The 25745-nt window shown below is 38.1% G+C and overlaps 1 protein-coding gene across 4 annotated transcripts in view; it reads right to left on the bottom strand.

The window, feature by feature from the left end:
* The window catches only part of AGTPBP1 (ATP/GTP binding carboxypeptidase 1), a 148474-nt gene that overhangs the window by 66422 nt on the left and 56307 nt on the right, over positions 1 to 25745 (bottom strand). For 3 of the 4 annotated variants that reach the window (XM_066367869.1, XM_066367870.1, XM_066367872.1), the window contains exons 12-14: positions 18989 to 19086; positions 13874 to 13990; positions 4138 to 4856 (exon numbers count right to left, since the gene is read on the bottom strand). In XM_066367869.1, the coding sequence (XP_066223966.1) occupies positions 4138 to 4856; positions 13874 to 13990; positions 18989 to 19086 (934 nt within the window). The remainder of the gene's footprint in view (positions 1 to 4137; positions 4857 to 13873; positions 13991 to 18988; positions 19087 to 25745) is intronic. The other variant, XM_066367871.1, reaches the window with a different exon arrangement.

Below are 25745 nucleotides of genomic sequence, written 5' to 3'. Positions count from 1 at the left end.
GTAAAAAAAAAACGCCCACTTTTGCAGTGCTGGTCAACCTGGTCCCTCCTGCCCACTAGTGGGCCTTCCAGCTTTCATGGTGGGCAGTAGGGGAGCAACCAAATGGCACCACGATTGGCCCACCATGAAAGCTAGGAAGCCCACTAGTGGGCAGGAGGGAACAGGTTGACCAGCACTGCAAAAGTGGGCGGTTTTTATAAAAAGGTTCGCCTTCACGGGTATAGAGGCTCCTGGTTTCCAACCTCTGGCACTTATTTTAGGGGTATAAGTGCCTATTTATATTAGACTAAACCTAAAATTAACACATGAGGAAAATATCCACCCTGCCCTCAGCCCTCAAAAACAGTGTTTTATTCAGACATGTATTTGTGCTGTTTCATAAAAAGATATCAATTCCTTTACTTCAGCAGCCTATTAAAATAAATGACTCTCCAGTCAAAAAAAACGATAAATATCTTTCAGATATCCTTAGGGACTATAACCTCTAACTTACTGACAGTCAGTATTTATCAAAAGTGTGGCTCAGAAGAAAATAATTTGTGCAGGATAGTCTGAAAAATGTACACACCATTTAGTCCAGAAAACACTCAAAAGTTCACATGATATGTGACCACCAGGAACACTGCACTTTGTTAGATTTCAACTAACACAGAACAATGTTACAGAAACAATTCAGTACATCCCATAGCTAGATTTACCATGAAGATATTATGAAAAATGTTGTTTGTTGCGTAAGTGTTCTCTGAGGAGCCACAGAAGATAGTCTCTACAGACAGTGTGCTATAATGGCATATACATGAGCACTATATTCCTGTGTTATTTAATGACACGTGGGTCACTGGGCGACTTCATCACTGTGCAAACATCATAGAGCGTACTTACACAAACCTAGACGGTATAGCTTGCTACTGTGTATGCGCTGTATTTTTATACAACTGGCAGCGCAGTAATGATGTTTAAACGAGCATCACCACAAAACCATAAGTACTGCATAGTGCTTATAGAACCATTATCATATATGGGATTTCAGTGCTTTCATTTCCTTGAGCTCCATCTCCTTAGCACTTACCTTGCATAGCAACACTCCTACCTGTAAAACATATATACCAACTCCCGTTAGCTTTTTGATCTTTCATCATGCTGTTTAGTATCAAAAACATAACTTGGCCCAGGCTAGATAGCTCAGTTGGTTAGAACATTGTCCTGATATGCCAAGGTTGCCGGTTGAATCCTCAGTCAGGGCACACACAAGAATCAACCAATGAATGCATAAATAAGTAAAACAATAAATCGATATCTCTCTTGCTCTGTCTCTCTCAAATCATTTTTTAAAATGTATCTTAAAGCTTTTGTTTAAATAATAGACAAACTCGCAGTTATATTACACTATGTAGAAAGGAAGTAAAAAAAAAATCAGCTACTTCAGGAAAAAGTCCTACAGGTGGCTCAATATACTCAAGAGGTCAGACTCTAATGTGTAGATTACGGTAGATCTGTAGAGTGATCACAGGGTCCCTGTTTCAGGGATGAGGTGAAAGAATTAATTATAAATACTTTAAGAGAGGAGAGAGTTGCCAACAAGCCACAGTACTTTCCAGACTGTAAAGCGTCCTCCACTGTCAGGATAGACCCAGTCCTGGGGCAAGAGCAAGTGGAGCTTGAGACCATGGTGAAATATTCCCTGAGAGACCCAGCCCGGCAAGGACGAAGCCAGACATCTGAAATAACTGAAGAGGAAGAACGGAGAGGGAGAGAGAAAGAAAGATGGAAGGGAGGAAAGAAGGGAGGGAGGGAGGAAGGGAGGAAAGAAGGGAGGAAGGGAGGAAGGGAGGAAAGAAGGGAGGAAGGGAGGAAAGAAGGGAGGAAGGGAGGAAGGGAGGAAAGAAGGGAGGAAGGAGGAAAGAGGGGATGAAGGGAGAGAGGGAGGGAGGGAGGGAAGAAGGAGGAAGGGAGGAAGGGAGGAAAGAGGGGATGAAGGAAGGGAGGAAGGGAGGGAGGGAGGGAGGGAAGAAGGAAGGAAGGAAGGAAGGAAGGAAGGAAGGAAGGAAGGAAGGAAGGAAGGAAGGAAGGAAGGGAAGAAGGAAGGGAGGGAGGGAGGAAAAGGAAGGGAGGGAGGGAGGAAAAAGAAGAGAAGGAAAGGAGAGAAGGAAGGGAGAGAAGGAGAGAGGGAAAGGGGGAAACAATCCTTGATTGAGAAAAGCTTTCATAACATGCAGTCCATGAGGAAATATAAAAAGGGTCAACTGTTAAGTTAAAATACAGTCAAGAATCAGAGACTTATACAATAGTTATAACTCTATTCCATAGTTCTTCTAATCTTAGCTCAGACTGAAGCAATGTAGTAAGGAAGCTTGTTCTGAGAATTTAAAGAGCACTTGGGGTTCAGAAAATGCCTTCTGTAGTCAAGATGGCATCTTGGACTCTGGGGAGGTAGACAGCCTCAGACGTGATACTGAAAAGGGGAAAAATCAAGTTGCTGACTGATCCTGGCTCACTCCAGATGTGTCAGTTCAGATCCTTCATAAAGCAAACACCAAGATACAATCAGACATGCAAGAGATCTACAGGGGGAAGCATGTGCACAGATGCTTGATTGAGAAAAACTCACAAAAGGGAGAGAGAGCAGTAGTAGGTGAGAAGGGCCTTTAAGTCTATCTCAAAAAGTGTGTGTGACACCTGGAAAGGACAGCGCATTGAGCAGCAAGAGCCACAGACTGCAGTGCAGCTCTGCAAAAGTCTCAACCATGCCCACAGGGCAACCCAGAGTAGCTGCCTATGAGCAGGTCCCTGCAGTGGTCAAGAATGGTTCTGCTCTAGTAACCCCACCAAGACCCCAGCATGAATGCTACAATAGATCCCAAAGGGACGGTGGCTGAAGGCTAGTGGCAACTGTTCCTGCTTTCCAGACACAAGGGTCTAGCCTTTTGACAACCACAGCATCCAGTTAAACTGTACCCTTGCTATGTTCCCCATGGAAAAACTGCACCTACTGTGACAACCAGGACCCCTAATCCTGAGGAACTCAGAGATACAGGGACAGAGAGCACAAAGTCCCCCACTGGGACACTGAGAGCTACACTAAGTAGGACTATTTCTGTTACCACCCACTGGCCCAGCCTCATTCTTTCCAATAGGGATAGAGAACCATGTGGAAGTCTCTAACTTAGTGCCTATACTGCATCCTAAAAAATGGCAACCCATCCTTGCAGAGTATTTCCTCAGAGTCAGAGCATCACAGGTGCCTTTTGAAGGCCATTCCAGCACTCCAGCAGGCCAGCTGCCTCTGGATGGTGCCGTCTGCAATACAACCAGTAGATGCCAAGGAACAGGCCCTCGCCTACATACCTTTCCCAGCAAAGGAAGTCCCCTGTCCTGATACTATGTTCTATGTGATTCCATACCTACGGATCAAGGAGCCAATTGGTGGCATTAAACATGTATTACGTTACCAATTAAAAATGATTTCATAACAAGAGCATGTAAATGGTTTTAGGTACTGGTAAGCCATTAGCACTGAAAACAGTCAAGTCATACCAAAAATGTATTTATATTATCAAATATTCAATAGTTGGTAATAGTTTATGCTATCTATCATTTCTCAAATTAATGGGTAAGATTTAATAACTTTAGTTACTGCTTCTATGAATCCCAAATTTTTATATTGTACATTTCCAATTTCAAACTTTACAACAAAATAATTTTGTCCATACTGCTATTCTTAAATCAAGTTCAACATATAATCAAATTACTAAATTAATATATATTACAAATGTAATACTTATTCAACGATTACTAATTAATGTTTTTACACTTTGAGATTCAATCTAAATAAAAAATATCTAAACTGTTCCAGCAAAGTACGTCCCCTGTCCAGACGCTACATTTTATGTGGTTCCATGACGTGGTCAGGTTTATTACGCTGGCTTCGTTTGAATACATAATAAGCTTAGAAAATAAAGTAAACCCATAAGAACAATTTCAAAACAGTGTAAAATTCCCAAAGCAAAGATAAAAATTAAAACAAATACAATAACTATGAATCAGAGTTATTTTCTTCCTAAATACCCAGTTTTTTTTAAGTCTGTCTCATATTTTGACAATGGTCTGTTTAGAAGGAAGAAGGAATGTGCAACTCACCTTTGTACACCATATGGCCTTTCTAAAATAGGCTCTTTGAACGGAGGTGGAACGTGACCAAAATAATCAGGATAAGCCACCTCTGAATATTCTGCGACTGACTTTGTATTCTTCACAATCTCAATATAGAGATCCGAGTCATGGAGTGTTGGTCCATCAGCAACTTCAACTGATGCTTGCTCCACTGATGAAGTAGACTCGGTGTCTTCGTCATCCTCAGTTTCAACACCAGTACAGCAGAGCTTCCCTAGTTGAACTGTTCTCCCCTCAAACAGAAGATTTCCACAAGTAGCCATGTGTGGGCACGCTTTGGTGCATGCCACGACGGTGAGCGGGAGGCTGTAGTCCTTCTTCATCCCTGCAGTAAAACCTGGAGCTGTTTGAGAAGGAACAGTCTGCAATGTAATTCGGTCCAAGGCCTTCACAATATCATTGTTTAAGCCATGGGCTGATGAAAAAGTTCTATTTTGATCACCTAGCTGCTGTTGTAATGTTCTGCCATTATCTTTAATATCTTCTCCTTCCAGATCCATAAAAGTAGGTTTCTTATCACCTTCGTCTCCTTTGGGAGACACGTTCGCCTTCATCACAACTCCTTTTCTTAAACTGCCCGAGTTCCCAGCTGCTTCCTCCTCTCCTGCTGTAGGCACAACAATAGGACCACGTACTTTTCCCTCAAATGCTAAAGGCTTTGGCTCTTTGGAGATTAAGTCATAGTCCTTTGAAAATAAAAAATATGTTTAATCTTTTATCTGTAAATATTAAAATGTATGAACAAAACTAAGACTATATTCATTCTATATGCTGCTTCAGAAACCTAACATTTAAAAATGTAAAAGATGGATAAAATGCTATATTTTAATCTTGCTGACAAAAGACGCAATATAGGCTGGGGCAAAAGCAGATTTATATATGGAAAATAATACAATACTTAATAACTAGTAATATAAGAATAAACTTTGTTTTGCATACTCACAACTGTGAACCGATTTTTGCCTCACCTGCATTTAACCACAATGAAATTCAATACACTTATTTTACTTTTCTATTATAAAAATAATGCCCATATGTAACAAAAACATGGGAAATGTTAGAAAAAAAAAAAGACATTAAAATCATCCAAAATCCTCTGAGAAAGCACAACCAAATTGTTATTCACTAAATCAACAAATATTTACAAGTGTGTGTTTTGTGCAATACTTAGTGCCTCTTTTGTGCTAAGCAGTGTTTCAAGAACTTAAGAGCGATGACTTAAAAATATAAGACATCTCTTCCCTTTCGCAGCTTACATTCTTCTAAGGAAGGATGTCAGTACAACAAGGAGTAAGCATAATATAAATATATTTTATGAAACATTAGAAAGGTAAATAAAGGGTCATAGTAAAAAAGAGGGGAGAAAGGGGTAATATATTTATAAATTGCAAGTAGCAGGGGAGAAGAGGTGGGTAGCAATTTTAGATGCCACTGGTTAGGGAAACTCACTGAGAGGAAACAGAAGCAAAGGAAGAGAGGACTGCCAGCACACGGGCCCCAGAGTGGGCCGATGCCCAGGGTGTTCGAAGAGCAACAGGGGGGTAAGTATGTCTGGAACATAATGAACAAGATGAATTTAAGAGGAAAAAGAGAGCCAGATGCTATAAGGCCTTGCAGGCTATTGTAAAAATTCTGGATTTTATTTTGAAAGTTTTGAGAAGAGTTTTTCTACATCCTATGGGAAAACAACACACAGATTCCAAAAGGCAATGAATCCCAAACAAGATTTAAAACTAGAACACCCCACTTAATAAACACTACTGGAAACGACAGACATAGCGCTGAAGCTAAAAAAAAGTTATCCAAACGTCAACAGAAAAAAATTCTTATAAAGTTAAGACAGCCCTGGCCTGCTGGCTCAGTGGTAGAGCATCAGCCCAGTGTGTAGATGTCCTGGGTTGAATTCCCAGTCAGGGCACATAGGAGAAGAGACGATTTGCTTCTCCACCCTCCCCCTCTCCCTCCTCTCTCTCTAATTCACTCTTCCCCTCCCACAGACATGGCCCCAGGAGCTGAGGATGGCTCCATGGCCTTGCCTCAGATACTAAAATAGTTCAGGTGCCAAGCAACAGAGCAATGGCCCCAGATGGGAACAGCATCACCCCATAGGAAGCTTGCTGGGAGGATCCTGGTAGGGCGCATATGGCAGTCAGTTTGCCTCCCTGCTTCTCACTTAAGAAAAAATAATATAAAAAAATAATAAAGATGTATATTCATCGTACCTACTACCCACCAATTTCACTTGCAGATGTTTATTTAACCAAAAGAAATGAAGAAATACTTCCACAAAAGCTATGTATGCTCATGTTGGTATCAATTTTATTCATAATAGCCCAAAACTGCAAACATTCCAATGCTCATCAATAAATGGATGGATTAAAAAATTGTGATGTACTCATACAATGAAATACTACTCGGCAATAAGAAAACTACTTATCATGTAATAATATGGGTGAAACTCAAAAACATGTTGAACAAAAGAAGACTTAAACAAAACCATACTATATGATTTCAGTTGTAAAAAGTTCTAGAACAAGCGAGATTAACCTGGAGTGACAGATAGCAGGTCAGTAGTTATCTGGGAAGGAGATGAGAAGACTGAATAAAAGGGACTTAAGGGAGACTTTCTGGGGTGACAGAAATAGTTTCTTATTTTGACTGGGTTGGTAGTTACACAATTATAGAAATCTATTGAAACTCAGTGCACTTAAATGTATGTAATTTATTGCATATAAATTATAGTTCAATAAAATTGATTCTAATAAATAAGCCAGAAAAAAAGACTAAATTTCAAAAATGAGTACAAAATACACTTTCAGACCGAAAGATAGAAAGACAGTCAGACACTAAGACATATTTCAGACAGAAGGAAAGTAATTCAGAGAGAAAGTCAGAGAAACAAGAATAAAAAATTTAAAAATAGTAAAATGTCAGTAAATCTTAAACACTGAATGTAAAACACAAAGCAATACCTTCATATGTTTTTTTTAAGCCAGAGTTAAAATATGTATTAAAAGCATATAAGTTGGTGGCAGAGCTGATGCCAGTTTTAAGTCCTCTAAGTTTCCTTTGAAAAGTTCTCCAGAGAAGGGGGAAAGGAAGGCCCCAATTAACTTCAGAATTTAGAAAATATATGTTTCATATCAAGAGTCACTAAAAGTTCTGCATATATGTCAATACTCAAACTTACACTTTAAGTGAATATAGTTTATTATATGTACCATATTTTTCGCTCCCTAAAACACACCTGACCATAAGACAAACCTAGGGTTTTAAGAAGGAAAAGAAGAAAAAAAATATTCTGAACCAAATGGTGTGTTAAAATACAGTGTGTCCTTAAAATCATGGTGCACTTTTGACCTGTCACAGGAAAGCAACAAAAGATGATAGAAATGTGAAATCTGCACCAAATAAAAGGAAAACCCTCCCAGTTTCTGTAGGATGATGTGGCAGCATGTGCGCATGCGCAGATGATGACGTAACACTGTGTATACAGCGGAGCAGCCCACGGCCATGCCAGTCGAGATGTGGATGGTACAGAGGAAAGTTCAGTGTGTTCTGTGGCTCGCTAAATTCGAATCCGTGACCAAAGTACAAATGTGAATATCAGCGTGTTTATAACAAAGCGCCACCACATAGGAATAACATTACTCGGTGGGATAAGCAGTTGAAGGAAACCAGCAGTTTGGTGGAGAAACCCCGTTCTGGTAGGCCATCAGTCAGTGACGAGTCTGTAGAGGCTATACAGGATAGTTACCTAAGGAGCTCTAAAAAATCTGTGCGTGAGCCCACATCGAACTGCACTGAGTAGGTATGAAACTGGGAGAATTTTCCTTTTATTTGGTGCAGATTTCACATTTCTGTCATCTTTTGTTGCTTTCCTGTGACCGGTCAAAGGTGCACCATGACTTTATGGACACACTATACTTAATAAAATATCGTATTTTTCACTCCATTAGATGCACGAGCATTTTCCCCTCCACTTTTTGGGGGAAAAAAGTGCATCTTCTGGAGCAAAAAGTATGGTAAATTACACCTCAATAAAGTTGTTTAAAATAAAAAATAGCAAGACTGTATAGCACTCAAACTAGAAAGGGTGAAACAAGAAAAAATATGACCCAAATAAAGGCAAAGAAACAAAAATATAGAGAAAAACAAATGGAAATACAAAATAAGATCTCATAAAGATAATCAAAGATAGGAATAATGTTATATAAATGAATTAAATACCCCAGTTAAATGGTAAAGACTCAGGCTTGATTTTTTTAAATCCAATTATATGCCGTTTAAAAGATACACATATAAAGATATCAAAGTTGGAAGTAAAATATTTTAAGATACTATAAAAATAACCAAAATTAAACTATATTAATGTTTTAAAAATCTTTTTGCCTTGCCTGACCAGGTGGTAGCGCAGTGGATAGAGCATCAGACAGGGATGCAGAGGACCCAGGGTCGAGACCCCGAGGTTGCCAGCTTGAGCGCGGGCTCATCTGGTTTGAGCAAAAGCCCACCAGCTTGAACCCAAGGTCGCTGGCTCGAGCAAGGGGTTATTTGGTCTGCTGAAGGCCCGCGGTCAAGGCACATATGAGAAAGCAATCAATGAACAACTAAGGTGTCGAAACGCGCAATGAAAAACTAATGATTGATGCTTCTCATCTCTCTCTGTTCCTGTCTGTGTGTCCCTGTCTATCCCTCTCTCTGACTCACTCTCTGTCTCTGTAAAAAATAAATAAATAAATAAATAAATAAATAAATAAATAAATAAATAAATAAAAATCTTTTTGCCTTAAAATCTTAGAGATAGTAACTCCATAACATTAAAAGGTTGAAAAGGAAATCAATTTCCATTTATAGACACATAATAAGCCTCAAAAAAATATAACAAAAACTGATCAACCTGCAAAAAGACAGACACATTCACAATCAAAGAAATTTTCAACATATTCTACACAGTAATTGATAGCATAAGAATAAAAAATAAAAAACAAAGATCTCATCATGATTAGCAATCTTTTCCTAATAGGGAAATACACAACCCATGCCTAACTGCAGAACTCTGTCAAGGACACATGAAATAGTAACAAAACTCAACCATATTTAAACCACCAAATAGCCCTCAAAAATATCAAAGGATTATAACAATAAAGAAGTATATCCTCTTATCCTAAAACTATATGCTAGAAATCAATAAGAAATTGCAAATTAAAAAACCAGCATTGACATTAACAAAAACTCAAATAAAAAGATCATAATGGAAATAGTTTCAAAATAAAGATAATAAAAATACTGAAAATCAAAGCTTTTATGATATAGCTACAACAGTAGAATAAAATTTATCACCCAAAAATGTAAATACTGAAAAAGAAAAAATGCTGAAGCCTTTCTTAACATGGTAATACAAAAAAAAAAAAAAAAAGATAAAGGTCAAGAAAAAGAAAGAACAAAAACTAAAAAAAAAAATCAAGACATGGCACTGTATGCACATCATTTAGAAATATGGGGATTAACTTCAGAAACATATAAAAAGTGATTGTAGGAAATAGCAGGTAGGAGGGGTCAATAGTTTCCTGATTAAACTATGTAACACTATTTGACTCTTAAAACTCTGTCCATGTATAACCTTAATAAAAATTTAAAACTAAATTAAAAAGAGGGCAAAAAGTAATAAAAATAAAGCATAACAAAAGTTCATATGTCATCATGCTACCACAGATGTAAGGGGGGAAAAAGCTGTAAAAATGTAAAATTTTGACACTTCCCATATTCTACTGTCAAGAAACAAAAGCAAATAAAACTGTATTTGTCATTATGAATAAATAATTATAGCTTTTAAAGCATGGTAAGGTCCTCTAAAAAACAGTCTGCTGATAATTACTTTAATAATTTCATAGGTTGCCTTCAAATGAGTTCATTTTGCCTCCATCTGGCCATTAAATAATAGATTTAATACATCTGGAAACAAAGTGGATGCTGTCCTGGCTGGGTTGCTCAGTGGATAAAGTGTCGATCCAGTACACCAAGATTTTGTGTTTGATCCCCAGTCAGGGGACATAGGAGAAGCAATTAATGAGGACATAACTTAATGGAACAACTAAGTAGAACAAGGAATTGATGCTTCTCTCTCTCTCTCTCTCTTTCCCTTCCCTCCCCCTTTACTCTATCAATGGAAAAATTTTTTTAAATGTGGGTAGTGTTCAGGATTTAATATACACATTGAGTAATTTTAAGCGTCACTGGTCGATGTAGAAAATGATATACAAAGCAAAGTAGAAAAAGGCAGATTATCAATTTCATTTATGTTTACTATCTCAGTATTCTTCAATAACCTGTCTGCCAACCAGTACTGGTCTGCCAGAAATTTTGTGCCAGTTCATGAAAGAGTTAATCCATCACCCTGATGTTGTATAAAGATTGAAAGCCACTGTACTATCTCATGAGCTGCCAGAATTTGATATAATGATGGATGCAAAAACATTCTTTCAAACACTTCTTATCTAGAACCAACCAATATTTTTAATCTTCAAAAGTACATAATTTAAGTATCACTGCCTGTATGTAGTTCCAATACAGACTTCAAAAAATAGAAACTACAGTATTTGAACAGTGCATTCCTCTAAAACCTAAAAATTAGAGAGCCAAGTGTCAGTATAACTACTTTAGAAATGATTTTCCAACTATGTAAATAAAAGATAACATGGTATTTCCTGCAACATATGCTGCAGAAATAGAGCTAATTATTCTACATAAAACTTTATGGCAAAATAAAGACTATGTTAATAATTATGTTCTATCTGAAAGACTTAAAGTAGCTTCTCTTGCTTAAACACAGTAAAAAGAAGTACTTACTTAGGAAGATTTTTCAGAAATCTCTCACTTAGACAAACTTGTCTTTACCATCTGACTCTGAACACACAAAGTCAGACCAAAAGTAGGAATCTGCTGTAGAAGCAGCCAAACAAAAGAGCAAGTTGGCCAGCTGTTCATAGGTACCAAGCAAGAAACCATCAAGGGTAGCCTGCTCCAGGTGAACATCCTATCCTTCACACCCATTAAAGACTAACTCCTCTCCATCCCTACAATTTTTAAGCACATAGAGAAGAAAGGAGGTGACTTCTTCACACAATAATCAATTCCTTCCCCAAATCCCTTCCATAATATTCTTCTGCTTTGAGTTAGCTGTATTTGTTATCTCTCTGGTTTTATTTTTAAGTGGTTTTTACCTGGTTACAAAGGTGTTAAAAGAGCAGCCAGATACTTCCTGTAGGTTGACAGTAAGAAAAGACCCTGTATCCTTTCCCAAATGTCTCTTCTTACCTTCTTTCTCATTTTGACAAATACCCTCTCTTTCAATTCCTGCCCCTTTTTTTAGCATTTCTGATTTCAGAGTACCTTCCTATCCTTAATGTATGGGGGGAACCAAGACCATGGGGAAGAGAGGAGGGCCACTTGCTGCTGCTCCTTCTACTACAGCCAGAGCATGTATGCTCACAAAGAGAAACCTGAATAACTGGAACTGTGAAATGGAAACATCAGCTAACAACTATTGCTCTTTTATTATTTCTCACAAATGACCTCACACTGAAGTCATTTTCTTTAGACTGGGAATTAAATATAAAGAATTTAGGGGTACTGGGGTTTTCAGTAAGAGCTAAATAAATCTGAGAGTATCTGCTCCAAGTCCTTTTTATTTTTTTAGTTTATGATCCTGGGCAGTTTCAGACTTATTTTCAAGGACCCATCACAAGCAAGCAGCACAATGAGAATAAGAAACTAATTAATAATAAAACTACCATATGACCCAGCAATCCGTTTACTGGGTATCTACCCTAAAAACTCGAAAACATTGGTAAATACATGTGCACCCCCATGTTCATCACAGCATTATCACAGTGGTGAAGACATGGAAATAACCAAAATGTCCCTTGATAGAGCACTGGATAAAGAAGATGCAGTACATATATACAATGGAATACTACTCAGCCATAAGAAATGATGACATAGTGCCATTTACAACACCATCAATGGACCTTGAGAACATTAACTGAGTGAAATAAGTAAATCAAAAAAGTTGAGAACTGTATGATTTCACACATTGGTGAAATATAAAACTGAGACTTGTAGACATAGATAAAAGTAGTTAATGCCCTGGCCGGTTGGCTCAGCGGTAGAGCGTCGGCCTAGCGTGCGGAGGACCCGGGTTCGATTCCCGGCCAGGGCACACAGGAGAAGCGCCCATTTGCTTCTCCACCCCTCCGCCGTGCTTTCCGCTCTGTCTCTCTCTTCCCCTCCCGCAGCTAAGGCTCCATTGGAGCAAAGATGGCCCGGGCGCAGGGGATGGCTCTGTGGTCTCTGCCTCAGGCGCTAGAGTGGCTCTGGTCGCAACATGGTGACACCCCAGAGGGGCAGAGCATCGCCCTCTGGTGGGCAGAGCGACGCCCCATGGTGGGCGTGCCGGGTGGATCCCGGTCGGGCGCATGCAGGAGTCTGTCTGACTGTCTCTCCCTGTTTCCAGCTTCAGAAAAATGAAAAAAAAAAAAAAAAAAGTAGTTACGGAGGGGTAGGAGGGCATAAGGAAGGACATGGGGAGGGGGTGGGGGGAAGGGTGTAAAGAGGGACAAATATATGGTGACTGAAAATGATTTGACTTTGAGTGATGGGTATACAACATAATCGACAGTTCAAATGCTATAGAAATGTTTAACTGAAACCTACGTACTCATGCATCAATGTCACCCTTTAAATTTAATTTTCTAAATAAAATAATAATAAAAAAAGAAACCACTATAGATCTACTAATTGCCGTCATTCAATCAGCTTTACTTGCTGTGTAATCCAGGCTGTCTAATTATGTTTCAGGAAACAAAGGAGGGCAATAAATGTTAGCAAGAACTCGTTCTCACTATGAACCAACTTAAAAACTTTGAGTTGCCTTCCTCTCTCCTAGACATTCCACAATTACACAATGACTTTCAGGGGGACAAAACCCAACATGCATAGACTATACATATTTTAAATTCAGCTATTTTGGGGGGGGGGTTTTGTTTTGTTGTTGTTTCGTGGCAAAGAGAGAGAGAGGCACGAATAGGGACAAACAGGAAGGGAGAGACACATCAATTCTTTGTTGCGGCTCCTTAGTTGTTCATTGATTGATTTCTCATAAGAGTTTTGATTGGGGGGGGGGTGCTACAGCAGACCGAGTGACCCCATGTTCAAGCCAGCAACCTTGGGCTCAAGCTGGTGAGCCCTGCTCAAACCAGATGAGCCCGAGCTCAAGCTGGCAACCTCGAGGTCTTGAACCTGGGTCCTCCACATCCCAGTCCGATGCAATATCCACTGCGCCATCACCTGGTCAGGCTAAATACAGCTGTTTCTTAGCTTTCATCCTCCCTCCGTTGAATGCAACTGTTACAAAGAAGACTTTAAAATAAGATTTTGAAATGCCATTTTAAAGAATATTTTTTAAAGAGTAAAAACTACATCAAGTAAAGTGAAAAGCCAAACTGATGAAAAAATTAAAAGAGCTAGTCCCCTTATTTTACAGATAAGCAATTTATACCCAGAATGCTGAAGTAATTGTCCAATGTCATTCAGGAAAGCAATACTACTTTCATTTTTTAGAAATAAAAAAATTATACACCTAAGGGAAGGAAAAAACTTTTTCTTAAAATCAGTTAAGATGCTGAATTTTCTATAAGTATACCTGAAAATCATCAACAAGCTCAGGGAAAAGGTGTTCATACATTTTAAGTTCTTCTATCGTTCGTCCTGGTTCTTGCTGGGGTTTTAGCTTGTTAATATCCGTTTCAATATCATCATTCTGAAATAATAAAAATGGCATGTCACCATTTAAGAAAACATAAAATTACAGAACATATTTCAGATTTAAGGTTTTCCATATTATTACTTATAATTAGAAAATAATCACTGAATAAAGGGTGTATCCATTTTACCGTAAATTAAAACTTGCTTGTATTTTTAGGTTGTTGTTGTATTATTGTTGTTTGGTTCTTTTGATTTGCTTTTGTCAAAAAATTTTCTAATAAAACATAGTATTTGGGCTCCTCAAGATAGAAAAACTAGTGTCAAAATCAAGACTAAAGTATGCTTCCCCCAATTACCCTAATAGCCATCATTTTGACATATTAAAGGGCAGGTAAACTTAAGAAAACTAAATTGAAAAGCTTAAGAATATAATGATGCTGGTGATAATCAAAATAATATTTATTGAGTACTGAAAATAAATGAAGCACTATGCTAAGGATTTTACATTTATTATCTAATTTACTCTGCACAAGAACACCGTGAAATAATAGTACTGTCTCCATTTTTTATTTAATTAATTGTGTTCACATAGATTCTAGTTTCACCTAGAATGCACCCCCCTCCCCCTTATTCCCTTCAACATCTCCCTTACCCCCCTCCCAAGAGCGCCCTCCCCCTTCCCTTCAGGTTTATCTCATCCTATCATCCCCTTTCTCTCTCTCCTCTTTTCCTCCGGTCCTTTTTTTTTTTTTTTTTTTGTATTTTTCTGAAGCTGGAAACGGGGAGAGACAGTCAGACAGACTCCCGCATGCGCCCGACCGGGATCCACCCGGCACGCCCACCAGGGGCAACGCTCTGCCCACCAGGGGGCGATGTTCTGCCCCTCCGAGGCGTCGCTCTGCCGTGACCAGAGCCACTCTAGCGCCTGGGGCAGAGGCCAAGGAGCCATCCCCAGCGCCCGGGCCATCTTTGCTCCAATGAAGCCTTGGCTGCGGAAGGGGAAGAGAGAGACAGAGAGGAAAGAGGGGGTGGGGGTGGAGAAGCAAATGGGTGCTTCTCCTATGTGCCCTGGCCAGGAATCGAACCTGGGTCGCCCGCACGCCAGGCCAACGCTCTACCGCTGAGCCAACCGGCCAGGGCTCCTCTGGTCCTTTCAATCCCTCCTCTGTCTCAATTCCATTCCTCAGTTCTCATTGTTCCCTGGATTCCTCAAATGAGTGAGGTCATATGATATTTTTCTTCCTCTGCCTGGCTTATTTCACTTAACATAATAGTTTCCAGGTCCATCCATGTTGTTGCAAAAGGTAATATTTCCTTCTTTTTCATGGCCCCATAGTATTCCATTGTACATATGTACCACTGCTTTTTAATCCACTTGTCCACTGATGGACACTTAGGCTGTTTCCAGATCTTCGCTATTGTGAACAATGCTACCATAAACACGGGGGTGCGTTTCTTTTTTTCAGTTGGTGATATGGTGTTCTTGGGATATATTCCCAAAAGTGGGATGGCTGGATCAAAAGGCAGATCCATTTTTAATTTTTGAAGAATCTCCATACTGTTTTCCACAGTGGCTGCACTAGTCTGCATTCCCACCAACAGTGCAGGAGGGTTCCCCTTTCTCCACATCCTCGCCAGCACCTATGGTGTGTTGTTTTGTTGATGAGCACCATTCTGACTGGTGTGGATGCCAAGATGGCAGCGGAGTAGGCAGACGCACAAACTCCCAGCTCACAACACCAAACTGGATTATAAATTAATTTAGAAACAATTAGCATGAAAAACCAACTTTGGACTATAAGAACAGCTCTCAAAAACCAAAGAGCAAAGAAGAAACCACACCGAGCCTGGTAGGGAGCATTGAGGAACGGTGGGTCTCCCCTGCTTCTTGGCACAAAGGGGGCGTGAGGCAGGGAGCCCAGAAGGGCTCTTATTCCAAGGAAAAGCGCAGAAAATATCGCTCACAGCCACTTGCCTGGGGACCTGTGAACAAGGTATGCTGAGAGGGCTGGCTTGTCTTCCAAAAGGAAATTGGGGGGAGAGAGACAGATGGTGATGAGCAGAGGAATGCATGGGATGACCTGAGAAGCTGACTCATCTAGTGCTGGAGGCGGCCATAGCTGGGGGAGGGGTTGATCCCTCAACACAGCACAAGCCTAAAGTGGTTCCGGGTGACTCACTTCCAGAAATCTCTCCAGCTCCAATCAGCGCAACAAGACACAACTGAAAACAGGAAGGGGGGAGAAGGGGCAGTAACTCAGGTCTCCATGGAGATCTGAGATACACCTCCCCCTACTGAAGCAGAGAAAGCACTCTCCGGGGGTAGCTGCATGGATAAGAAAACAGGACCTATACATATGCTGTCTACAAGGGACACAACTCAAAACAAAAGATACACATAGACTAAAGGTAAAAGGATGAAAAAAAATATTTCATGCAAATGGAAATGAAAAAAAAGCTGGGATAGCAATACTTATGTCAGACAAAATGGACTTTAAAACAAAGGCTACAGTAAGAGATAAAGAAGTTCACTACATAATGATAAAGGGAGCAATCCAACAGGAAGATATAACCGTTATAAATATCTAAGCACCTAATATAGGAGCACCTAAATATATAAAGCAGACTTTGATGGATATAAAAGGTGAGATCAACAGCAATACTATAATAGTAGGGGATTTCAATACCCCACTAACATTATTAGATAGATCCTCAAGGAAGAAAATTAACAAAGAAACAGCAGACTTAAAGGACACACTAGATCAACTGGAGTTAATAGATATCTTCAGAACTTTTCACCCTAAAGCAGCAGAATATACATTCTTTTCAAGTGCTCATGGTACATTCTCTAGGAGAGACCACCTGTTAGGGCACAAAAGCAGTCTCAACAAATTTAAGAAGATTGAAATCATATCAAGCACTTTCTCTGATCACAATGGCATGAAACTAGAAATCAACCACAACAGAAAAACTGAAAAATTCTCAAACACATGGAAACTAAATAGCATGTTATTAAATAATGAATGGATTAACAATGAGATCAAAGAAGAAGAAAAAAAATTCCTAGAAATGAATGATTATGAGCATACAACAACTCAAAATTTATGGGACACAGCAAAAGCAGTACTGAGAGGAAAGTTCATAGCACTACGAGCATACTTTAAGAAGCTAGAAAAAGCTCAAATAAACAACTTAACCCTGCATCTAAAAGTACTGCCTCCATTTAACTGAGGAGAAAACAGGTACAGAGAGGTTAAGTGGCTTGCTCAAAATTACACAGCTTACAAATAGAGGAGCCAGGACACCTGGGTTGTCAGTGACTCCAGAGCAAACTCTTTTAGTTAACACAATATACTACCTCAAAAGAGACTAATGATTATCATGCACTCTTGTATTCCATGGTCAAGAATGTACCCTTACGGCCCTGGCCAGTTGGCTCAGTGGTAGAGCGTCAGCCTGGCATGCAGGAGCCCCTGGTTCAATTCCCGGCCAGGGCACACAGGAGAAGCACCCATCTGCTTCTCTACCCTCCCCCTCTCCTTCCTCTCTGTCTCTCTCTTCCCCTCCTGCAGCGAGGCTCCATTGGAGCAAAGTTGGCCCAGGCACTGAGGATGGCTCCATGGCCTCTGCCTCAAGCGCTAGAATGGCCCTGGTTGCAACAGAGCAACGCCCCAGATGGGCAGAGCATCGCCCCCTGGTGGGCATGCCAGGTGGATCCCGGTCTGGCACATGCGGGAGTCTGTCTGACTACCTCCCTATTTCCAACTTCAGAAAAATACAAAAAAAAAAAAAAGAAAGTACCCTTAAAAAAGTTCAGTATCACCATTCACTCTGTTTTTCAGGGAAAAGAAAGGAGTGGAACAACAGCCAGAAATTATTTCCATGACCCTTTGGGAAAGAAGCGGGTAAGTTTAGAAGAGAAGCTATTCTAGGGCCTTCAACTACTCTGGCCTCACACAAATGCAAACTCATTATTACCTTCACTGGTGGCTAAAGAGAGATGATAAGACCATTTATTAATTTTCAATTGGTATTCATTTTTAATTTTTCATTTATCTTACTACCACAAAGTTAACTACTTATTTTTCTGCCTTATTTTACTATGCTTCAATCTCAAAATGCTTTACAAACCTGTACCTGACTATATTTATATATTTCATAATAAGTAATTTAAAAGGAAAAACATACTATGCATTTCTTATATTTCATACTCAGAAATTGAGCTATTATTTGTATAACCAATAAGTTGTCCCTCATTGCTATAAACAGCTTGGTTTTACTTAAAGAGTATCATGTTAATTACTGAATCATTATTATATAATTATTATTACATGAATATGTAATTTCACATATCTTTATGCATTGAAGTATCAAAAATATATAATTTTCTTGACTAGCATGTAATAAAGAATACAATGCTTTCAAAATAACAAAGTAATTTACAGTGGCATTATCTTCTCTAGGTATACTAGATCAATGTTCAATATTATTTGTGAAAATGCTGCCTTAAAATAGCGGCTGCTTGCATTTAAAAAAAAAGACTTGACCTATAGCTAGTATTATATTTTCTAGTACATAAACATATTATGTCTAGTTTTTCACATCTATGATTTCTCTGATCAGTGTTTTGTGATTGTCAAGATATAAATTTTTCCATATATTATATAAGATATACTCCTAAGTAGTTAATAGTTCAGTGCTATTGTAAATGGTACTTTAAAATGTGTACCTACATCTTCATTGCTAATTCATATAATTTTTAATATTTAATGTTCTATATTTATATACAGAATAAACTTTTTAATATTAAAAATAAGAACTTACATGTAAAACATGTATAGTGAGTAAAGAATTCACTGGCCTTTTTCAGACCGATGCATTCAAAGAAACATTATTTTCTCTTTCAAAAGGTTTACTGTCCATAGTCAGCCATGATAAAAAGATGTGGACAGAATAAATAAATCTACCATTAACTACATCTATTTACACAATCTTTGTTTAACAACTGGGTATTCAATCTATTAAGTTGACTGATGCAGATATTAATACCAACCTTAAAATTTTGATCTAGGTCATCTTCATTTTCGGTTTCATTTTCAGCTTCTAAATCAGTATCATCGTTGTCATCACTTTCATCTACTACATCATCCACTGTGATACAAAATGTGCTATAAGTAAGTAGGTCAGAGGTAAGCATTCTACAACATACATATCCAAAGATAGAATGTTTTATGTATCTATATATATAAAGTATTTCGATCACAAAAAAAAATTAAATGAAATTTCTTATTAAAAATGTCTCTAAGGCTGTAGCAGGTATTGAAAAACCTATGAGACAAAGTAAAAATGCTTTAAAATTTGGAAAAGCACTGTAAAAATGAGTGCGTTTTTTTTACTAATGTTTTGTTTTTAAAAAATAATGTCTTATGTTACAACAGCTTGAATGAAGCATCTTGTTTCCCATTTATGATCAATTTTAACAATTCATTTCATCTCATTCACAATTCACTTCCCATTTATTTGTTTCAGTGACTACCATGTGTCAGATACTGTGTTGTGTTCTGGGGATTTTTTAAAAGATGTGTAACAGTCCCTGCTCTCAGGGAGCTCATGAAAGTAAAGAGAAGAAAAGAGGAAACACGTAATTATATTAAAGAAGATATACATTAATGAAAGCATACACTTAAAAATGCTGTGGGAAAGCAAGAGATGGAATAACGTAATTGCCAACTGCTTGGGGCCAAGGGCTCATCAGTGGTCACTCGACTATACAGGTAACAAATAAGCAGTAACTTGAAGAAAGATTGCAGCTTTCTGGGCGAGCATAGCATGGGTGAGTGTGGAAAAAGAAATGATAATGCTAAAATTAAAAATTTAATGATACTGTTGGAAAATAATAGCTTAAATGTGACTTAACTTGTATGCTTGGGAAAGTACTAAGAGAAGCAAATAAGAATAAGAAAATGAAGGGTACTGGAGGCCAAGTAATTTAGATTTTTTAACCTGTGGAAGATAAGTGCTGAGGATTTTCAAAAGGAAAATGGATTAATTTAACTCATTTTTTCAAAAGATCACCTTAGCAGGTGTGAAAGAGCAAGTATATATGTGGAGGGAGACCAATTAACAGAGGAAAAGACAACAGCAGCCAGTAATGGGGATGAAGAATGAATTTACATTAGAGAAAATCTCATAGTATAGAAAAGGACATGAGGACCATGGATGTGGGGGAGACAAGGAAAGAAGAGTAAAGGAGTTATTGTGAGAGTACTGGAGTAAATAACTGAGTGTTGTTTATTTTTTGTAGGGATATCTCAAAAGGATACTGTTCTAAACTTTTTTATTTTTTAACTCTATTGAAGAATAATTGACCAATATAATTGTATATATTTAAAGTATACAAATGATGATTTATTTTTAATTAAGTGAGAGGAGTGGAGGCAGAGAGACAGACTCCTGCTCGGCAACCGAGCTATTTTAGCACCTGAGGTAAAAGCCATGGAGCCATCCTCAGCACCCAGAGCCAAGTTGCTTGAACCATTCGAGCCATGGCTGTGGGAGGGGAAGAGAGAGAGAAGAAGGAAGCCGAAGCAGATGGTCACTTATCCTGTGTGCCCTGACCAGGAATCGAACCCAGGATTTCCACATGCTGGGTCGATGCTCTACTGCTGAGCCAACCAGCCAATGCCATGATGATTTGATATACATATACATTGTAAAGTAATTACCAACATGAAGATAATTAACACATCTAATCACCTCGCATAATTAACATTGTTAACGTGTGTGTGTGTGTGTGTGTGTGTGTGTGTGTGTGTGTGTGTGAATGTTTAAAAATTACTCTCAACCTAAGTTGGTTACTGAGAGTAAATAGACAACTGGATAAAAAGTTGTATACACATACACAATGAAATATTACCCATAAAAAGGAATGAAACCTTAGCATTTGCAACAGCATGCATAAACCTAGAAGTGAAATAAGTCAGACAGAGAAAGACAAATACCACATAATTTCATTTACATGTGGAATCTAAAAAACAAAATAAACAAAAAAATAAAAGCAGGCTCATAGATGCAAAGAACAGACTGATGTTTACCAGATGGGAGGGGTTTGGGGACCAGGTTTAAAAGGTGAAGAAGGAATAAGTACAAATTGGTAGTGATATAATAGTCACAGGTATGTAATAAGTCACAGGCACAGGGAATATAGTCCATAATAGTGTTATAACTATGTACGGGCATAGGTGGGTACACTAGTCCATAGTAGTGTTATAACTACGTACGGGCATGGGAGGATCACTTCCTAAAGTATGTTTATCTAACCTTTATGTTGTACACCTGAAACCAATACAAAATAATATAACAATGTAAAATGTAATTGAAAAAATTTAATTTTTTAAAAATTTACTCTCAAAAACTTTCACATATAAAATACCAGGTTATTAACTACAGTCACCATGTACTTTAGACCCTCAGAACTTAATCCTTTTTTTCTTAATCCTTTTTTTTTAAGTGAGAGGAGGGGAGATAGTAAGACAGGCTCCCACATGCACCCCAACCAGGATCCACCCAGCAATCCCATCTGAAGCTGATGTTCATGTACCAACCTATTTTTAGCACCTGAGGTTGTCACGCTCAGACCAACTGAGCTAATCCTCAGCACCCAGGGCCAACACTCAAATCAATCATACCACTGGCTGCAGAAGGGGAAGAGGGAGAAAAAGGGGAGATGGAAGGGGAAAGATGTCACTTCTCCTATGTGCCCTGACCAGGAACCAAACCCAGGACATCCATATGCAAGGCCATCCACTGAGCCACTGGCCAGGGCCCAGAACTTAATCCTAAAACTGAAAAATTTCTACCCTTTGACCCTTACCACTCTCCTAACCCCTAGTGTCTAACATTCTATTTTCTGTTTCTATGAAATCAGTTGTTTTTAAGCTCCCACATATAAGTGATACTACACAATATTTGTCTTTCTGTCCGGCGTATTTCACTTTAACATAGTGCCCTCCCGACTTACCCATGTTTGTCGCAAATGGCAGGAAATCCTTAGTTTTTATTGGCTGAGTTATATTCACATATCTATCTCATATATTCTACATATCTGTCTCATATATAGCTATAGCTATAGATACAGATATAATCTCTTTTTCAATATCCATTCATCTATCAAAGGACATTTAGACTGTTTCCAAATCTTCGCTATTGTGAGCCATGCTGCAATGAACATGGGTGTGCAGATATCTCTTCAAGATGATTTTGATTCCTTTTGGATATATACCCAGGAGTGTAACTGCTAAACCAAATAAGTAGGCCTATTTTTAATTTTGAGGAACTTATATACTGTTTCCCATATTAGCTGTACCATTTTACATTCCCACCAGTAATTTATGAGGGCTCCGTTTCCTCCACATTGTTGCCAAGATTTGCTCTTGTCTTTTTCATAATAGTCATTCTAAAAGGTGTGAGGTGATATAGATCACTGTTGTTCTGACTTGTATTTTCCTAATGATTGGTGATGATGATGATAACCCTTTTATATACCTATTGGATATTTGTATACTTTGGGGAAATGTTTATCCAGGTTCTTTGCCGATTTCTAAATGGGATTGTTTTTGTACTAGTCAGTTGCAAGAGTTATTTATATATTTTGGATATTAACTCCTTGTCAGGTATATGGTTTACAAATACTGCATTGCTTCCTTTACTATGCTGACTATCTTTAGTTTGATGTAGTCCCACTCATTTATTTTACTTTCTATTGCCCTTTTTTTTTCTTTTTTTTTTTTTTTTGGTGTCTTATTCAAGAACTCATTGCCCAAACCAATGTCAGGAATCTTTTCCCCTAAGTTTTCTTCAAGAAGTTTTACAGTTTCAAGTCTTATATATATTTAAGTGTTTGATCTATTTCTTGTTAGTGGTATAAAATAGTGGTGCTTTTTTATTCTTTTACATGGGGATATCTAGTTTTCCAAAAACCATTTTAAACAGACTTTTTCCTCATTGTGTTTGTGGTACCCTTATCAAATTAATTGATCCTATGTGCGTGGGTTTATGTCTGGGCTCTCTATTCTGTTACATGATCTATGTGCCTGCCTTGAGTACCATACAGCTCTGATTATTAAAGCTTTGTAATAGTCTGAAATCAAGAACTGCAATGCCTCCAGCTTTGTTCTTGTTTCTCAGGATTGCTTGGTTATTTGTCTTTTGCGGTTTCACACAAATGTTAATTTTTTAAAAATAATTCTGTGAAAAAAATCACTTTTTAAAGGAATTGTGTTGAATCTGTAGATCACTTTGGGTAGTATGAATATCTTGGGTTAATTCTTCTAACCCAAGAACAGGGGTTACCTTTCTATTTATTTGTGTACTCTCACAATCTCTTTCATCACTCTCTTATAGTTTTCAGTGTGCAGGTCTTTCAACTCCGTGGTAAAATTTACCCCAAAGGATTTTATTGTTTTTGATGTTATTGTAAATGTGACTGCACTCTTAATTTCTCTTTTAGTTCACTGTTAGTGTATAGAAATGCAACTGATTTTTGTATATTGATTTTATATCCTGATTCTTTTCTGAATTCTTTTATTAGATCTAAACAATTTTTGGTGTTGACTTCAGGGTTTCCTATAAGATCACATCATCTGCAAAGATAATTTATTTCTTCCTTTCTGATTTGAATGCTTTTTATTTCCTTTTCTAGCCTAATTGCTATAACAAGGATATTCAGTATTATATCAAATAGAAATATCAAGAGCATCCTGGTCATGTTCCTGATCTTCGAAGAAAGGCTTTTAGCTTTTCACCATTGAGTATGGTGTTAGCTATGGGATTATCATACATGGTCTTTGTTATGATGAGGTCTTTGTCATTCCTTCTATAACTAATTTGTTAAGTGTTTTTTTTTATCATGAAAGGGTTTTGAATTTTGCAAGTGCTTTTTCTGCATCTAGTGAGATGATCATATAATTTTTGTCCTTCAGTGTACCACATTTTTATTTGTGAAATGTTGAAACATCCTTGCATCCCAGAGAAGAATCCCACTAGATCACAGTGTATGATCCTTTATGTTTTTAAATTGTTTACTCTGTTGAGAATTTTTGATCTACGTTCATCACTAATATTGGGCTATAACCTTTTCTTAAGAGTCCTTGCTTGGCTTTGGTACCAGGATAAATGCTGGTTCCGTAAGATGAGTTTGTTTTATTTTTGTTTTTAGACTTTATTTACTTAGAAAGAAGATAGAAAGGGAGAGAGAGAGAAATAAGGGGGAGAGGAGCAGGAAACATCAACTCCCATATGTGCCTTGGCCAGGCAAGCCCAGGGTTTCAAACCGGCAACCTCAGCATTCCAGGTCGATACTTTATCCACTGAGCCACCACAGGTCAAGCCCGTAAGATGAGTTTGGAAGTGTTCCTTCTTCTTCAGTTTTTGGAAGAGTTTAACAATTCTCATTAGGCCCTGGCCAGTTGGCTCAGTGGTAGAGCATCAGCCTAGCTTGTGCAAGTCCTGGGTTCAATTCCCAGTCAGAGCACACAGAAGCAACCATCTGCTTCTCCATTTCTCCCCCTCTCTCCCTCAATCCCTTCCCCTCTCTCTCTCTTTCTTCTCTCCTCCCACAGCCATGGATCAAATGGTTCAAACAAGTTGGTCCCAGGCACTGAGGATGGCTCCATAACCTTGCCTCAGGCACTAAAACAGCTCAGTTGCAGAGCGGCAGAGCGGCGGCCCATGTGGGCAGAACATTGCCTGTCAGGGGGTATGCTGGGTGGATCCCAGTTGGGGTGCATGTGGGAATCTGTCTCTCTGCCTCTCTGCCTCTCCATTTTTTAAAAAAAAAAAAAAAAAAAAAAAGGAATTCTCTTTAAATGTTTGGTAGAAGTCACTGTGAGCCATATCTGGTCCCAGGCTTTTGCTGGGAGACTTTAAATTACTGATTCAGTCTCCTTAGTAGTAGTTGATCTGTTCAGATTTTCTATTTCTTCATGATTCAGTTTTGACAGGTATTATATTTCTAGGAATTTATTCATTTCTTTTAGGATGTCCAATTTAGTGGGAGTATAACTATTCATAGTAATCTCTTATAATCCTTTATAATTTTGTTATCAGTTGTAAAACCTCCGTTTTCATTTATAGTATATTCTTACTTCTTTAGCTAAAGGTTTGTCAATTTTGTTTTTAAAAGAACTATTCATTTATCATTTGTATTTGTCCACTTCATTTATTTCTGCTCCAATCTTTATTATTTTCTTCCTTCTGTTAACTTTTTCTTAAATTTTTTAAGATTTGTTTTGTGACCCAACATATGATCTAGCCTGGAGAATGTTGTGTGTGTGCTTGAGAAGAATGTGTTTCCTGCTGCTACTGGATGGAATTTTCTGTATATGTCTGTTAGGTCTATTTGGTCTAACGTGTCGTTCAAATCCATTATTTCCTTATTTTCTGTCTGAACTATCTATTCATTGCTGAAAGTAGAATACTGAAGTCCCCTATTATAACTGCATTGATATTTATTTCTCCTTTCAGATCCATTAATAATTAATATATCAATATTATATTTAGGTGCTCCAGTATTGGGTGTATATGTTTATAATGATTATATCCTCTTCAGGAATTGACCCCTTTATCATTACATAATAAACTTCTTTATCTCTTGCTACACTTTTTAAGTTAAAGTCATTTTGTATAATGTAAATATAGCTAATCCTCCTCTCTTTCGGTTTCCATTTGTAAAGAATACCTTCTTTTATTCCTTCATTTTCAGCTTATGAGCACCCTAACACTTAAATGAGTCTCATGTTGGCAGAGTATAG

This window comes from Saccopteryx leptura, chromosome 2 (genome assembly GCF_036850995.1).
Source record: "Saccopteryx leptura isolate mSacLep1 chromosome 2, mSacLep1_pri_phased_curated, whole genome shotgun sequence".
NCBI lineage: Eukaryota > Metazoa > Chordata > Mammalia > Chiroptera > Emballonuridae > Saccopteryx > Saccopteryx leptura.
Note: the sequence above shows the minus strand (reverse complement) of the source record. Positions and strands in the feature narration are given on the sequence as shown.